The sequence below is a fragment of the Palaemon carinicauda genome, chromosome 14, assembly GCF_036898095.1.
Source record: "Palaemon carinicauda isolate YSFRI2023 chromosome 14, ASM3689809v2, whole genome shotgun sequence".
NCBI lineage: Eukaryota > Metazoa > Arthropoda > Malacostraca > Decapoda > Palaemonidae > Palaemon > Palaemon carinicauda.
Window position 1 is genome coordinate 44992283 of NC_090738.1, and position 14697 is coordinate 45006979.

At 40.5% G+C, this 14697-nt stretch overlaps 2 protein-coding genes across 3 annotated transcripts in view; one reads left to right on the top strand and one right to left on the bottom strand.

Annotated features, from left to right (window-relative positions):
• LOC137653565 (protein hobbit-like) overlaps window positions 1-14697 on the bottom strand; it is a 572883-nt gene that overhangs the window by 131995 nt on the left and 426191 nt on the right.
• The window catches only part of LOC137653563 (protein hobbit-like), a 107058-nt gene that overhangs the window by 46486 nt on the left and 45875 nt on the right, over window positions 1-14697 (top strand). The window contains exons 5-6 of one of the 2 annotated variants that reach the window (XM_068387070.1): window positions 3352-3455; window positions 11996-12208. In XM_068387070.1, the coding sequence (XP_068243171.1) occupies window positions 3352-3455; window positions 11996-12208 (317 nt within the window). The remainder of the gene's footprint in view (window positions 1-3351; window positions 3456-11995; window positions 12209-14697) is intronic. The other variant, XM_068387071.1, reaches the window with a different exon arrangement.

Below are 14697 nucleotides of genomic sequence, written 5' to 3' on the forward strand. Positions count from 1 at the left end.
CATCGGCCCCAAGGATAAGCCAAGCCCTAGATTGCATCCTGAGCATGCTGAAGAGGAGCAGTTGCTCGGTGAGACAGTGGATGAGTCTCACAGGGACCCTTTCATCGTTGGCCCTGTTCGTCGAGCTAGGGAGACTCCACCTCCGCCCTCTTCAATTCCATCTTGCAGCTCATTGGGACAAGGGTTTGACTCTCGAAGCAGTCTCTATCCCAGTCACCGAAGAGATGAAGACCACTCTCTTGTGGTGGAAGACCAATCTCCTTCTCAGGGAGGGCCTATCGTTGGCGATTCAGACCCCCAATCTTCATCTCTTCTCGGATGCATCGGACTCGGGCTGGGGCGCGACCTTGAACGGACGGGAGTGCTCGGGAACGTGGAACGAGGAACAGGAAACGCTCCACATCAACTGCAAGGAGCTACTAGCAGTTCATTTAGCCCTATTGAACTTCAAGTCCCTCCTGCTAGGCAAGGTGGTGGAGGTGAACTCCGACAACACCACAGCCTTGGCTTACATCTCCAAGCAAGGAGGGACCCATTCGAGGAGCCTATACGAGATAGCAAGGGACCTCCTCATTTGGTCAAGAGGTCTAAACATCACCCTAGTTACGAGGTTCATTCAGGGCAACATGAACGTCTCAGCAGATCGCCTAAGCAGAAGGGATCAGGTCATCCCCACAGAATGGACCCTCCACAAGAGCGTGTGCAACAGACTTTGGACCTTGTGGGGTCAGCCGACAATAGATCTGTTTGCCACCTCCATGACCAAGAGACTTCCTTTGTACTGTTCCCCAGTTCCAGACCCAGCAGCAGTTCATGTGGATGCTTTTCTGCTGAACTGGTCCCATCTCGACCTTTACGCATTCCCACCGTTCAAGATCATAAACAAAGTCCTTCAGAAGTTCATCTCGCACGAAGGGACACGGCTGACGCTGGTTGCTCCCCTTTGGCCTGCAAGAGAATGGTTCACAGAGGTACTACAATGGCTGGTCGACGTCCCCAGGACTCTCCCTCTAAGAGTGGACCTTCTACGTCAACCTCACGTAGACAGGTTGCACCCAAACCTCCACGCTCTTCGGCTGACTGCCTTCAGACTGTCGAAAGATTCGCTAGAGCTAGAGGCTTTTCGAAGGAGGCAGCCAGTGCGATTGCCAGAGCAAGGAGGGTATCCACTCGTAGAGTCTACCAATCCAAGTGGGAAGTCTTCCGGAGCTGGTGTAGAGCCAATGCAGTTTCCTCTACCAATACCTCTGTGACCCAAATAGCTGACTTCCTATTACATCTTAGGAATGAGAGATCTCTTTCAGCTCCTACGATTAAAGGGTACAGGAGTATGTTGGCTTCAGTTCTCCGCCACAGAGGTTTGGACCTTTCTTCCAACAAGGACCTTCAAGACATCCTTAAGTCTTTTGAGACTACTAAAGAACGTCGTCTACCCACTCCAGGCTGGAATCTAGACGTAGTCTTAAGGTTCCTTATGTCACCTAGGTTCGAACCTCTCCAGTCAGCTTCCTTCAAGGACCTTACCCTCAAGACTCTTTTTCTCGTCTGCCTTGCAACAGCTAAGAGAGTCAGTGAGGTTCATGCCTTCAGCAAGAACATTGGGTTCACATCCGAATCTGCAACATGTTCTTTACAGCTTGGATTCTTAGCTAAGAATGAACTTCCTTCACGTCCTTGGCCTAGATCGTTTGAGATACCTAGCCTCTCCAACATGGTAGGTAACGAGCTAGAAAGAGTTCTTTGCCCTGTCAGAGCTCTGAAATTTTATCTTAATAGGTCAAAACCTATTCGAGGACAATCAGAAGCCTTATGGTGTGCAATCAAGAACCCTTCGAGGCCCATGTCCAAGAATGGGGTTTCGTATTATATAAGGCTTCTGATTAGAGAAGCCCATTCTCACTTAAAGGAGGAAGACCTTGCTTTGCTGAAGGTAAGGACCCACGAAGTGAGAGCCGTAGCTACTTCGATGGCCTTTAATAAAAACCGTTCTCTGCAGAGCATAATGGATGCAACCTATTGGAGGAGCAAGTCAGTGTTTGCATCATTTTATCTTAAAGATGTCCAGTCTCTTTACGAGAACTGCTACACCCTGGGACCATTCGTAGCAGCGAGTGCAGTAGTAGGTGAGGGCTCAGCCACTACATTCCCTTAATCCCATAACCTTTTTTAACCTTTCTCTTGAATGCTTTTATTGTTGTTTTTATGGTTGTTACGGTAGGCTAAGAAGCCTTCCGCATCCTTTTGATTTGGCGGGTGGTCAATTCATTCTTGAGAAGCGCCTGGGTTAGAGGTTGTGTAGAGGTCCTTTAGTAGGGGTTGCAGCCCTATATACTTTAGCACCTTTGAGTTGATTCAGCCTCCTAAGAGGAACGCTGCGCTCAGTAAGGAAGACGAACTTAAAAAAAGGCAGAGTAACGGTTCAAGTCGACTTCCTTACCAGGTACTTATTATTTCATTGTTATTTTGAGATAACTGATTATATGAAATACGGGATACTTAGCTATCCTTTAATCTTGTACACTGGTTTTCACCCACCCCCCTGGGTGTGAATCAGCTACATGATTATCGGGTAAGTTTAATATTGAAAAATGTTATTTTTATTAGTAAAATAAATTTTTGAATATACTTACCCGATAATCATGATTTAATTGACCCTCCCTTCCTCCCCATAGAGAACCAGTGGACCGAGGAAAAATTGAGGAGGTGTCAACAAGAAGTACTGTAGTACCTGGCCACAGGTGGCGCTGGTGAGTACACCCCCTTCTAGTATTGTGATAGCTGGCGTATCCCTCCCGTAGAATTCTGTCGGGCAACGGAGTTGACAGCTACATGATTATCGGGTAAGTATATTCAAAAATTTATTTTACTAATAAAAATAACATTTTTTATGAAATATCCCATATTTGAAATATGTCTACAAGGATGAACTATTAAAGAGATTGGGGAAGCCCTTTGTGATAAGAAGCATGGATTAGAAAACTGACCCATAAATAGAAGTGGAACAAAGATCATACATATAATGGGATGTGAACTTTTTTCAGAGGTCCCTCCTTCACTACCCATATGATGTTTATAAAATTTGTTTTATAATCAGTTGATAAATGAAAGCATTATGATGGTAAAACAAGGGGTTCATCATTGTGTGTGCATATTGTCTGTTCACTGTCATTTTAGGCAAATAGTCATCTCACAGTTTATTTTCCCAACATGGCTTTGTGCCTTAGTAAAATCAAACCATTTGTATCTATGAAACAAAGAATTTTTTAAAAAATTTTCATAGCCTTTGCACATTAATGTTTGTTGTGTTTTGAGGTTGTCTATCCTGTATTTAAATTGGGTATCTCATTTCAGCAGCTTCAAAGGGTAGCAAGAAACATGCTTCCCTCAGAAAATCCCACAAAGAGTCCAACTTTTATGTTTCGCTTCAAGACAAAGATGATGTAGAAATTATGAAGGTAAGATAAATTTGTTGTTTTATAATCTTAAAGGTTTTTGTGTAAGTTTGTCCAAACCTATTGTTGTATCTTAATTTCTCCATATCATTGTTTTAGTCCATAGATACTGTGAAGTAACATCCCATGGTATGATTTCTCTAGTATTTTAAGGCCTGTTGAAATAAGAATAAAGATAAAACAAAGAAAATGAAGTCCACATATAGATTTTAATAACTTCTGCAACTTTTATTGGCTACATATTGGAAGCAATGCTTCATTATATCAATGAATAATATTCTACTGTTTATAGATGTAGAATGATGTTTAATTTATCTTGAAGCTTCTCTTCACAGTACATTCAAATAACAGAATTTTGATATGATTTTTTATTTCTATACACACCTGATGTTCTTCTATAGAAGCTCATTTTATCAATGTTTACCCAAAATTAGAAAAATAATTAAATTTTCCTACCTTCAATAGCCACATGCCTCTAGTAAAGTAATAAGACACTCTGGTGGTTTTGGGGAAGAAGTGAAGTGCCAGGGGTTCTTTGTTATTCAGTTTTGAAGTTGAAAGTACTGTATTCCCTATTCCTTGACATCACAAGTAAATAAGGGGGAGGGTGGCCATGTATATGAACACCAGACAAGTATGGAAATGTTATTAAAATTCTGTTCATTTCTATGAACCTCCCTTAATGTTAATATTGCTAACTCTCACACTTTGGTGGGGATGGAATCTAAAATAAAATTGAAATGTCATATGAAATACTTAACATTCTTGACTTAAATGGTCTAAATTGATGGAAATATAATTTGAATTATCAGACTCCATATTGTTTTTCTAAAGTTGATTTAAATATTTTGAAAATAAGAAAACTATAAAGGAGTTCAACTCAAAAGAAATCAAGAGACCACATCACTGACATCCACTATAAGGTCTAGAGCTACCAATCCAATAAGGAAGTCAGAATTCTTTAAGATAATGTTCAGCAAACACCAACATAGTACTAAATAAGATTCACTTTTTGTTCATGAAATGTTTATTGTCACTTGGAAGGCATCACATGACAATGATAATATCTGCAATGAAAGATAGCATGATGAGAAATGAAATGGCATTTGCATCGGCAGTCAAAATAAATTCAATATGAAATTACACTGACACCTAATAGCATATATGGGTCAGTTAGTAAATTCACAGTATTCACAGCTAGCTAATGAACCATTTGCTGCTAGCATATAATAGATAATAAAGTTTAACTAAAGTCTATAGACAATAATACTGTACCATATACGCAGCGAGTAAATGAGCTGCCAAACTGAAACACTGTTTGCTTACATTCTCACAAATGAGCGCCAATGTATAGATGACGCAATACACATAAATGAAATAGGATCCTATAATGCACATAATGTATAGACGACACAATACACATAAATGAAATAGGATCCTATAATGCACAAGAATGAAATAGGATCATATAATAATTATAACATGTACAACAGATATGAATAGACAATCCTCTATCTCCTCCCAAGTTTTTTTTTGGGGTACTAATAAGAAAACTCAAAAACAAAACTGAACATGTTGGAGCAATATATGAAAACTACTTTATAAAAGCATATTAGCTATGTGGCTATGGAGCATAGCTGAATGAAAAATATAATATCATAAAGATAAATAAAGGGTGGAAAAGTATTGGTCTGCAAAAACGAATCAATACGTATTACAATCATAGTCAGTCAAGTAGGCAGGCTTCTTGCGCAGCCTCTGAGGACGATCCGGAAGGGCACTTGGGGGAGCTTGAAAGAAATTATTAGGAGAGGCATCAGGGTGTGCATCATGTAGTGCTGCGTCAGGTGCCTGTGGGTGGTGAACAGGTGTTATGGGAGATTGAGGACGTGGTGATGGGGGTGGTGTGGCATCTGTGGGAGATGTAGGCGCAGGGTGTGGCACTTCCAGTCGATCAGTAGAGTGCGGTTCTGTATCAGGTTCTGGTGGCGATGATGGGCGTTGACGTGATTTCTCGTGCTGGGGAATTGGGTATCCAATGGTTAATCGTGGTCGTCTTGGAATAGCAGGGATGTATTTCCTCAGAAATTGTCTGTTGCGAAGAGTAGCCCTTCCAGAGCCATCGACCCTGACAATGTACTGATCAAATTGACGCACTTCGGACACAACGCCTGTTTTGTCCCATTTTAATGGGTTCGGGCCTGTCTGGTTTTGGATGCGGACGTTGTCGCCAACTCTCAATGGCGGGGGCCGCTTAGTGTGCTCGGTCCAGTACTCGGCCATTCTCATATGGCGATTCCGGAGTGCTTCCTCGCGTTGTGCGAGGGTGCTTCTCCAAGTGGGATGGGGGTTGTATTTTCCTGGCAAGATGGGGATGAAATCCTTAATGGGCCTTCCGAAGATACACATAGCTGGAGAAACTTTGGTTTCTTTGTCAGGGGTATTCCGGTATTGAAGGACGGCGCGCTGAAAGGCGTCGATGTTCAGGTCTCCTGTGGGCCCAGTGTTGTCGGTGAGGAGTCTTTTCGCTATTTTAACGCCAACCTCTGCCCTACAATTAGAATGGGGAAAATAGGTTGAGGAAAGACGATGGTCGACCCCCCAAGCCTGAAGGAAATCTTGAGTGATTTTTGCAGAGAACTCTGGGCCACCATCAGAAGAAAGCTCATCAGCGATTCCATATGTTGCGAATATCCTCCGTAGACTGTTGATAAGCCCAGTGGCACCATCTGCTGCGCGTTCGATGACAGGCCAATTTGAATACCTGTCCACTACAACGAGGTACTGTTGTCCTTTGTAGTGGAAAAAATCGGCACAAATATGCTGAAATGGATAGGCAGGAGGGTTTTGTGGATGTGGGGGAAGGGCGGGTTGGGAAGGTGCAATGCGGTTACAGTGATAACAGTTCATACGTGTGTCTTGGAGATCTTTAGAGATGCCGGGCCAAAATACAGACGAATCTGCTCGTGCTGTCATCGAGGTGATTCCCTGGTGAGCCGCATGAAGGGCTTGGAGTACTTGTTTACGAAGGGTGGGGGGGATCACAATTCTGTCTTTGTAGATGACTACACCGTCTACAGTATACAATTCGTGGCGGAACTTATGGTATTCGTGGAGATGCGGTGGTACGTCATTCTTAGCCTCGGGGATGCCATTTTCAATCAGTGAGATCAGATGTTGAAAGTCCGGGCAGCTGTTAGTTGCAGTTTGAACTTTGTCCCACGTCACTGAGCCAAGGGTTTGCAGGGATGTAACGTGTGCACACTGCAGGGCAGAGTCGATATCATCCTTTATTTCATCACTGCAGGAGTGCATGGATGCGATGTCGTCCTGCAAACGTAGTTTCATTGGAGGACCATTGCCTGTGGGATGTCGTGAGAGCGTGTCGGCTGCTTTGTGTTTTGTGCCAGGAACATGGACCATTTCGAAGCGGTATCGTAGTGTCTTTTCTTTTAAGTTTCGAAGGCGAGCGTTGGAGATGTCTTCAAAAGATCGATCACCAAAGATTTTAAGTAGGGGCTTGTGGTCCACTGCGATGAACAAGCTAGGGCATCCAAGGACGAAGAATCTGGTTTTGTTAAGGGCTTCCACTACAGCCAAGGCCTCTCCTTCAATGGGTGCATAACGAGACTCTGCTGGGTGTGTGAATCTACTCCCAATTAAGGTGGTTTTCCAGCCCGATTTGCAGCAAAATGGCCGGGTTGGTGTGCACAGGCAGTGTTTTTGGGTGAGCCAGAACCCAATGCCTGATTTGGACCAGTCGGTAGCAAGGCATGTTGATTTTTCTTTATCGTAGATCTGAACGCCCCTCTTGATTTCGTCGATTATGTGATCTTTAGATTCCTCAAAAAGGGTGTCCATGTGTCTGTCCCAACAGAAAGGGTTGCCAGGGCGCAAAAAGTTACGAAACGGGGTCATGCGTTTGGTCATAGAGAAGGCATAAGAGACTTGATTGATGAGGCCAAACCAGGAGCGCACGTCGGTTATGTTTTTTGGTGTGGGGAAATCGCGTATTGCAGACAAATATTTCTCACATGGCCGGACGCAATCTGGTGTGATTTCAAACCCCGCAAACTGGACAGTGTTAGCTGAAAAAACGAACTTGTCAGGATTTAAAATGATACCATTATGACCACAAATATCTAACCATTGTACTGTCTGGAAGAAACTCTCCTCTATGTTGTCTGCCCAGAGCAACGTGTCATCGATGCACTTGGTTTTGTTCGGGATATGACCGACCAGTTCGTCGTATCGTCTGGAATAGCCGTCACCAGAAGCTATGTATCCTTGTGGGGCCGTGCAATACCTGTAGCGGCCCCATGGTGTGATGAATGTGGTTAGGTGACGGTCTTCGGGCCGTAGCGGTACGCTGTGGTATCCATTCCAGGCATCTAAGACGGTTTTACGTTTACCTGCTGGCACTGCACGAGCTTGATGGAAAGGGGATGGTGTGTGGTGTGTTTCGCGAGTGGCATGGAGGTTGAGGGCTTGCAGATCTACTGTGCGACGTGGTTTACCATTCTTCTTGGCGCAAACTACCATACGGCTCATCCATGTGACAGGCTCGCCTATGGGCACCTGTTCGAGGACTCCTAGGTTCACATCCTGGTCCAGTCCTTGTTTTACCTCATCCTGCCAGTGAAGGGGAACGGGTATAGGGGTATGTACCGCTACTGGTTCAGCATGTGGATCAATCATTAATTTTAACGGGGGTCCTGACATCATGGGTAGCTTTTGGTGTTCACATGTATTAAAAGTGCTGGATGCGTAGTGCTCTAGGAGGAACTTCTGCAACTTCTCTCTATTAGCCTCCGTTGCAGCGAATGGTAACTTTTGGGGTGGTGGTGGGGGGAGTTGTCTCTGGGGGCACGAGCATTCCTCTGTCTGAATATTAGTCGATGATGTTTCCTGTGTCGCTTCGCCAATGCAGGGGAAGGTGGAAGAGATTATACCTAAGGCGATGCAGCCCTCTTTGCTCAAGTAAATCTTGTCAGAGTTGTCGGTGACATAGGTGATTTGTCTGGTTTCAACCAATTTACCCCTGTTGTTGGTACCTGTAAAGCGAAGAATAACGGCTCCTAGAATATTTATGCCTTTACTGTTGGCAGCTTTCATGGAGATATTAACTGGAATCAGATCAGAATGCTTGATGTGAAGTTTATTCAGAGCATGGATACCTGCCAGACAACTCTGACAGCCTGTGTCTGCCATTACTCGAGCCACTGCTGCTTTCGGTGGGGCGGGAAGTTTGAAGCCGAAGTGGGAATAGTCTTCTGAGGAAGTGGATATTTTGAGGTTAATGAATGGTTGGGGCCCAGAGGGCCTTTTAATCCATGATTTTGACATAGCGTCATACTGATGGTGATCAAGTGTAATGGATGAGTTGTTATGATATGTGGTGACAGAACAAAGTTCATTAAACACAGCATTATCTTCAGGTTGGATTGCAGCATGTGATTGTATTCCACTTGCCTGAGGTGATTTCTTCCTGCAAACTGAAGCAAAATGGTGTAATTTATTGCAAGAAAGGCATGTTTTATCAAATGCAGGGCATTCTGATTTTCTGAGACTTGCAGGGGCCTTTCTGCCATGCCCTGTTTTACCACAATAAGAGCAACTCACATCAGAAGCAGGTTTATTTAAGTCATGTTTCACAATCCTGGTTCGGTTAAATTTTTTGTACGAACTTGAGGCATCGGTGCTTGGGGATTCCGTGAATAAAGACGCTGAGCGTTTACCGGCTTCTTTTCTTTCAACAAATCTAAAAACTTCTTCTAGTGTCATGTTTTGATTTGTGTGACCCAACAGGTCAAGTTGTATCTCCTGGTCTTCAATGCCTCTGATAAGGATATCCTGAATAATTGGCTCAGTATAATTCACTTCACTATCGCAGGAAGGGCAATCTAGGAGGAATTTACATATACCAGCTTGCCCCCTTAATCTGGCTCCAAATGCTCGGATGGGTTCGTCTCTGTCTTGCCTCATATTATGGAGTGTGACCCGTGCCACCATTACATTTTCTTCACGTACGGCTAGGGCTCGAATGGCAGCAATGACTTCGGCAATAGGTTTTGCGAGGAGGCTGCCTCCAGCAACTCTAGTTACATCTTTGCGCAATTGATCTTCACAACACACTAGCAGCTGAACAACAGCTTCTTGCCCGTTAATGGCTGTGGCATTTACATATTCATCCCACCTTATTAAAAAATATGACCATTCCTCAGTGGTTCCTGCGGCAGTGATGGTAGGCCTCTTAACCTTTTCCACTTGTGCATGTTGCGCTGCAGCACCTGGTCGAGCAGCAGCTGTGTGGTTTATGCAATGGGCGGTCAGTAGGGCAGCAACAATGGCGTCAGACAGGTCGGGGGTCACATAATTGCAATTGTCGATGGGGCATTGTACAGCAGGCATTGTAATGTAGCAAGATCACTGATATCATAAATAAGATTCACTTTTTGTTCATGAAATGTTTATTGTCACTTGGAAGGCATCACATGACAATGATAATATCTGCAATGAAAGATAGCATGATGAGAAATGAAATGGCATTTGCATCGGCAGTCAAAATAAATTCAATATGAAATTACACTGACACCTAATAGCATATATGGGTCAGTTAGTAAATTCACAGTATTCACAGCTAGCTAATGAACCATTTGCTGCTAGCATATAATAGATAATAAAGTTTAACTAAAGTCTATAGACAATAATACTGTACCATATACGCAGCGAGTAAATGAGCTGCCAAACTGAAACACTGTTTGCTTACATTCTCACAAATGAGCGCCAATGTATAGATGACGCAATACACATAAATGAAATAGGATCCTATAATGCACATAATGTATAGACGACACAATACACATAAATGAAATAGGATCCTATAATGCACAAGAATGAAATAGGATCATATAATAATTATAACATGTACAACAGATATGAATAGACAATCCTCTAAGTACGTTATTGAACTGTGACTAAAATTCTTCCCAAATATCCTGAACCTCAACCTTCAAAGCTTTTATAAGCTTTTGATCAGTTCTTCGTGAGTTTCTGTCACCAAACTTTTAACTAAATGTGACATTGTATTTTTGGACGGAGAACAAATTTAGATTTAAATCCCACTTAGAAAATTAGGGATACTACCTGTAATGTCCATAATTTGGCCAAATCATATTGAAATAATTTTGCTCTGAAGAAAGGCAAAGGACACAAAATCATCTTGTACTCCCAAAGCCTACCTTAAAAGATGGTGCTTGCAGTATATTATACATTTAGCTGAAGTCAGTGTCAATAGAAAAGGCATTTAAGCTGGGAAATCTATAAGGGAAATATTTTACAAATATTCATAAATTTTCTCTTTTAAATACTGAAAAACCACATCCAGATTCTGAGATGTTGACCTGATTCCTGGAGGCCTTTTAAATACATCATTTATAATAACCTGTAAGGGATAGATCTGCAGTAATCCCAGATGCTTGAGTACAGAGTTAAGCATTAATCTAAATCTCTTAAAGGCTTAGACTGAAAATTATTTTTTATAAAAGAACACTATAAAGATTATATATTCATATATATATATATATATATATATATATATATATATATATATATATATAAATATATATATATATATATATATATATGTGTGTGTGTATGTATATATATATATATATATATATATATATATATATATATATATATATATATATATATACATATATACAGTATATATATATATATATATATATATATATATATATATATATATATATATATATACAGTATATATGTATATATATATATATATATATATATATATATATATATATATATATATATGTATATACAGTATATATATATATATATATATATATATATATATATATATATATATAATGATAAAATTATCAAGAGGAATGCAGAGATTGAGATAAGATGAAGGATAATATGGAGAGAAGAGGTTTGATGGAAGAGGATGCCTTTGATAGAAGGTTCATCAGGTTAGGAAGAAAACTTCCTATCATTGATGCATTCTTAGATTGGCACCAATGAAAATAAACAAACTCACGACCTTGACAGAAAATGATTGTACATTCTGTTAGAAACTATCCTTTAAAGGACAGCCCAGAGGGCTGCAAAAACCCTAGGTTCAAGAATACGGTTGATAGCCTCCAGGTGATTAGGTGTAGAACAGATGGGTTTGTATTGAAATAGGATCTTTAAGGGGCCAAGCCGGTATACCAATATATGGGGGTGTACGAAGAAAAACACAAAATCCTGAAAAAAAATTCAATGAGCTTCGTATGGCATTAGAGAATGCGTATACTAAATATTTTGTCAAAATTCCTCTTCCTTTTATAGTTACTGGGTAATTAGTAAAATTATCTCAATAAACCAAAAAAATTGTTCCCTACAAGAAAATGCAGTATTTCTTCTGTTATCATAAATTTTGGTAATTATTGTATTTTAACATAAAACATGAAAATTTATTATATATATTTAGGTTCAGTAAAGTAAAGCATTACTTTCTATCCCTACAGCAACGAGCAGAACAAAATAAACTCTTTGTTTATATCAAAATCCCTGAATTGCCTGTTAAAGTGAGTTATAAAGGAAAGAAAGAGAAAAATCTTGAAGATGTTGCCAACTTCAGGCTCGTTATTCCAACCCTCGAATACCACAATGTTACTTGGACTTGGCTTGATTTCCTTATGGCAATGAAACAGGACTCAAAGTCAGCTTTGTTATCACAGGTGAGTTGTTTTGATTTGTGGATAAACTTCAAAGGAAATTGAATATGTTGAACAAAATTCTTCAGGATCTAACTGAAAATTATTTTATGATCTGATTCTTCTAATTGATTATGTAGGCCTTCCTTTCAAATACTTTAAAATTCTTTGTAAAATCCTTATAAAAATGAATCATTCAATTTAACAAGAAACAAATCTAAACTCCGCTTTTGCTAGAATTGCCTTTGATAGACTAAACTCAATTTCAAGTCCACACTGTCAAAGTCAATAGATAACAAAGAATCTTCTAAACTCAAGCTCTTATTAAGGTCGATAATTTCTTTAATGATTATATACTTTGTTATGTCCATTAAGATTGAACCAACATATAGTTTTGTACTGTGATTGATTGTTTTTGTGAATTCTCAATTGGGTTGTTTGGTAATTTCAGTGATAAGAATATTTTTATTCTTTATAATTTTGTCTCGGCATTTTTAAGCTGCAATCATTCCCATTCAGTTTGCCAGATTGGCTAAATCGTGGCAGTTTTTTCTTTTTTTGTCTTGTCAAATTTGTAAGCTGCCATCAAGATAATTATGGATTATTTTAAGAATGAAGATTATTATTATTATTATTATTATTATTATTATTATTATTACTAGAGGCTAAGCAACAACCCTAGTTGGAAAACCAGGCTCGCACAGGGAAAAATACCGCAGTGAGGAAAAGAAATAAGGAAATAAATTATATGAGAAGTTATGAACAATTGAAATGAAATATTTTAAGAACAGTATCAACATTAAAGCAGGTCTTTTGTATATAAACTATAAAAAAAAAAAAAACCTTATGTTAGCCTGTTCGAAATAAAAGCATTTGCTGCATGTTTAAACTTTTGAGGATCTATCGATTCAACTACCCGATTAGGAAGATCCTTCCATAACTTGGTCACAGCTGGAATAAAACTTCTAGAAAACTGTGTAGAATTGAGCCTCATGATGGAGAAAGCTTATCTATTATAATTTGATTAGTGCAGGAATGTTTCAGACAAAAAATGAATCGGGTGCTCATATAGTGAGGATGATGGATATTGAAGACCAGGTTTATTCTCAGCAAAGAACTAGCATAGCTATGTAATACAGCAGTGGATTTCACAAAGCAATAGGAGCCATTGGGATTCAGTATCTTTTGGACCAAGATTTAATACTTGAGCCAGTTTTAAGCCTAGCTAATGGATGAATTTTTAGTATAGTATTAATGGCTTTCACCTGTTGAAAAAAATTGCTTCTGAAATTTACAACAGACCTGAAAGTTATCTTATACAGTATACACCAAAACTGGTGATACCTGAATTCGGTGATTTTCATTTGAAAGTCACTAACTGGCAACTCTCAGATTCTTCATATTTCTAATTAGACTAGGTTCCCAGGACGAAGCATTTTGAAACTTTGTTCAATTAAAGACACAGTTCATTAAGCATGATTTTTAAATATTAAACTTAGCCGGTGAATATATAATAGCTGACGTCTCCGACGGCTCGACAGATTCCAAAAACTCGCGAGCGATCGCCGTGAAGGTTGCGGGTGTGACCACCAGCGCCGACTATCGGCCAGATACCGCATATACTTGTCAATTTCTCCAGTTCTTCTCTGTCGGTCTTGTCGACAAGTTGGTTCCGCTCGCTTTGTGACCTCGAGTTTTCGACCGAATTGGTGAAGTACTTTATTTTGGTTGTTTATTGGCTTTCGCTGTGTTGGTGTTTTCTTCAATTAAACTCTTGAAACCCTTTTTTTTGGCTGGTGTTTATTGTTGATGAATTTGGTTTTGACTTGGATTTTCTCTGATTGTTCAAAATGGCTGACCCTTCTCCTGTATATCGCAAGTGTGCGAGGGATTGTAACAAACGTCTTCCCAAGGCCTCTATCGACCCTCATACTGTTTGTTCTAATTGCCGGGGTAAATCCTGCCAATTAGGAGATCGGTGTGAGGAGTGCGTGGTCTTGTCGGAATTCGAATGGCTTGAGTATGACAAATATACTCGTAAGCTTGGAATTTTCCTCCTCCCATGCCCCTGACCCTAATCCTTCCCCTGTAGTAGTTGTTCCTGAACCCCCTACTAGCACTCATGAACCGTCCATGCGGGATATTTTTTTAGCGATTCAAGCTTTAGGCGAAAAAGTTGAGTCCTTAGCATCGGACAGAAACCAACTTATGTCAGATGTTAAGTTGTTGAAGTGTCAGAGTGGTAAAACAGAAAATCTAAGTGATAAAGTGATAAGTGCGCAAAATGTGTTTAGTGTTGCGACCGAGGGTTCGTCTGTTCGTGCTTGTCGCTCCCCTAGTCCGAGACCTCTTTCAGGCTCCCCTGCACCAGGGAGAAGTAATGTCGTAGGACTTAAGGGGGCGAGAGGCGTAAACCAACGTACAGACGTTCCCTCTTTGGTATCGGACGTTTCTCGTCAAGATCGTCCTTACCATAAGACGGCTGAGACTAAGTTCTCCTCGTCCTCCGAAGA